The sequence below is a fragment of the Condylura cristata genome, unplaced genomic scaffold (assembly GCF_000260355.1).
Source record: "Condylura cristata isolate star-nosed mole 26May11 unplaced genomic scaffold, ConCri1.0 scaffold00075, whole genome shotgun sequence".
Lineage (NCBI taxonomy): Eukaryota > Metazoa > Chordata > Mammalia > Eulipotyphla > Talpidae > Condylura > Condylura cristata.
The window spans coordinates 301,510-303,928 of NW_004567176.1; the positions used below are offsets into that span (position 1 = coordinate 301,510).

The window sequence follows — 2,419 nt, forward strand, 5'->3', positions numbered from 1 at the left end:
GGGCCCGCGCTGGCGAGCCAGAGCCGGGGGTGCTGTGGTCGGAACGTGGGCCCCGCCGGTAATTGATTCCAGGTTGGGAATAAAGGCCGCGTTTTCTGCTTCCCCCAACTTCTCTCATTTGAACAAAAGACGGGTGTGGAGAGGGGCCCGGCAGGGGCCGGTGTGGACACCGGAGCCCCCTTGGGGCCAGACCGCTCGCCTGCTGGAGGCCGGGCGGGGCAGGGCTCCCCGAGGGCTGCGGGCAGGAGGCTGCGATTCTGCGTCTACGCTGGCCCTGGGTGACGTGAGGGACGAGGCCCGGGCGCTGCCCGAGCGCCTGCGGGCTCGGGGGTCTGGCCCCCAGCGCCCCCGTCTCAGGGCTCCCCGCGGCCTGCGGCCAGCACAGCGTCGGCCCTCGGGGGCGCTCGCGGGAGACCAGCACAGTCCTGGGACCTCAGCAGGCCCTGGGGCCGGCTGCGACGAGGCTGGCGCCGCGCCTGCTCACAGCTCTCCTGCGCTCGGCTCCTCCGCGCAGACCGGCCTCGGCCCTGGGCCCAGAACGCCCTGGGCCTTAGCAGGAGCGGCCTGGCCAGCCCCCGCCGCCGCCCACGCCCTGTCCCTGCCGTGTTCTTTCTGGCTCGGGGCCGCGCAGGGGGTGGGCTGGGGACGTCACCCACCGCTCTTGCAGGGGGGCCCGGGCCAGGACCCCCAACCTCACTTCCTGAGGAGGCTCCAGATTCTGCCCTTCTCAGAAAGAACCCCAACAGCAAGCCCCCCGCTGCCCAGTTAGAGCAGCCGAGAGGAGAGGTGTGCACCCTCCCGTCCGCACGGCCCCGCTCAGGGGTTGCAGGGGTGCAGGGCCTGGGCCCCCCTTACAGGCCCTCCTCACTGCACCTGAGGCGCCCCGTCTGCCCAGCGCAGGCGTGTGCTGTGGGGCGTGAGGGGCAGTTGCACCCCGGGGGTCCCGGAGCCCAGTGTGGACAGATGCCCACGCGGCGCTGCGTTTGGGGGAGAGACCCTGGGCGCAGGGACCCCGAGACACCACGGTGCCCTCGGGTTACAGGCTCCTGGGGCGCTCCGAGCGGGTGTGGGACCCCGAGCTCGGGAGGGAGCCTCGTGCCCGGCCTGGCCTGAACTCGGCCCAGCCCCTCCTGCGCCGTGGTCCCCCCGCCCAGAGGCCGCCCGCCAAGGCCGGGCAGTAACGTGGCACAGAGCCGAGGGTTGAGTCCAACCCGAGGCGCACACCCTGTCGGTTCTGACCCTGCTGTCACCCAGACTCGCCTGGGGAGTTTGCCACTTTGAATCAAGTGCCGTGCCTGGCACTGGCCTCGCCGGCTCCCAAGGCCGCCGGGGTTCACGGGGGCCACCGCCGGGTGCAGCTGGACGCTGGAGGGGTGCGGGCGGGAGGACATCGCCGCCCACTCAGGCCCATCTGCGCCCCCGCCCCGCGGGGTGGGGCGGGGCACCAGGGCCAAGTCTCCCCGAGGGCCGGTCACCGGCCTCCCTGGTTCTGAGGCCCCTGCCCTGCCTGCGGGCGCCTGGCCAGAGCCTCGCTGTCCCCCGATTTCACCGGACGCCAGGCGCCCCGGTCTGGCTCAGCACCGGCAGGACAGCGGTCGTGTAGAGCCCCGCACCCCCGGCCCGCAGGGCCCGGCCCCGGCGCCCACCTGGCCTCGCGTCCAGCTCCCTGCTGAGGACACGCAGCTTGGCTCTGGTCAGAAAGTCGGGCCCACGTGTGGAGTCACCAGTTTGGGGAAGGCAGAGGCTGTGGGGCCAGTGGCCAGTTCGTCGTGGCCCCCAGCACAGACACCAGCTCAGAGATCAGGAGTGGGCCTTACGGAAAAGTGGAAAACGGGTGTTGGGGAGCTGGGTAGAGCCTGACCAGCAGGGACTCCGCCCCCCGGGGGCTGACCCCGCCCCGGCCTCGTGGGCTCTGGTTTCCGAAAACACTTCACAAACGAGACTCGGGTCCAGTCTCCCCGCTCTGGGACGTAACCCAGGGGCAGGGCGAGCCCCCAAAGCCGCTCGCCCCCGATTGCACCCAGAGGCCCGTGTGTCTGCTCCGGACCCCGGGACCTGCATGTCCTGCGGGTCAGCCAGAGCCGCTGGGCACCGCGGGTCTCAGCAGGGCCCACCCGAGGGGCCGCCGGACGGTACCCGCCTCGGGGGTCTGGGGCTTCCCCGGGTGCCCTCGTGTGTGATTCCGGCCGGGTGCGCCCGCACGGCCCCCCAGGCAACAGGGCTGCGCCGCCCTTGGGCGTGAGGCTAAGATGGGTGGAGCTGCGGGGCTGCAATGCCCCGCACCCCTGGGGCCGGCCGGGGTGAGCCCCCCCGCCCCCCTCGTGCGCTTTGCTAGTGGGAAGGAGCCCCGGGGCGCTGCAGGCTTCTCTGACTTCGGGGGCATCGGGCCCCGGGGAGCCCCGGGCTAGGGCGGCCTGAG

At 72.8% G+C, this 2,419-nt stretch overlaps 1 protein-coding gene across 1 annotated transcript in view; it reads right to left on the reverse strand.

Moving 5' to 3' along the window:
- Positions 1-1,545: 1,545 nt before the first annotated feature.
- ANKRD50 (ankyrin repeat domain 50) overlaps positions 1,546-2,419 on the reverse strand; it is a 12,906-nt gene continuing 12,032 nt past the window's right edge. The window contains exon 4 of the mRNA XM_012734831.1: positions 1,546-1,690. Coding sequence (XP_012590285.1) covers positions 1,546-1,690 — 145 coding nt within the window. The remainder of the gene's footprint in view (positions 1,691-2,419) is intronic.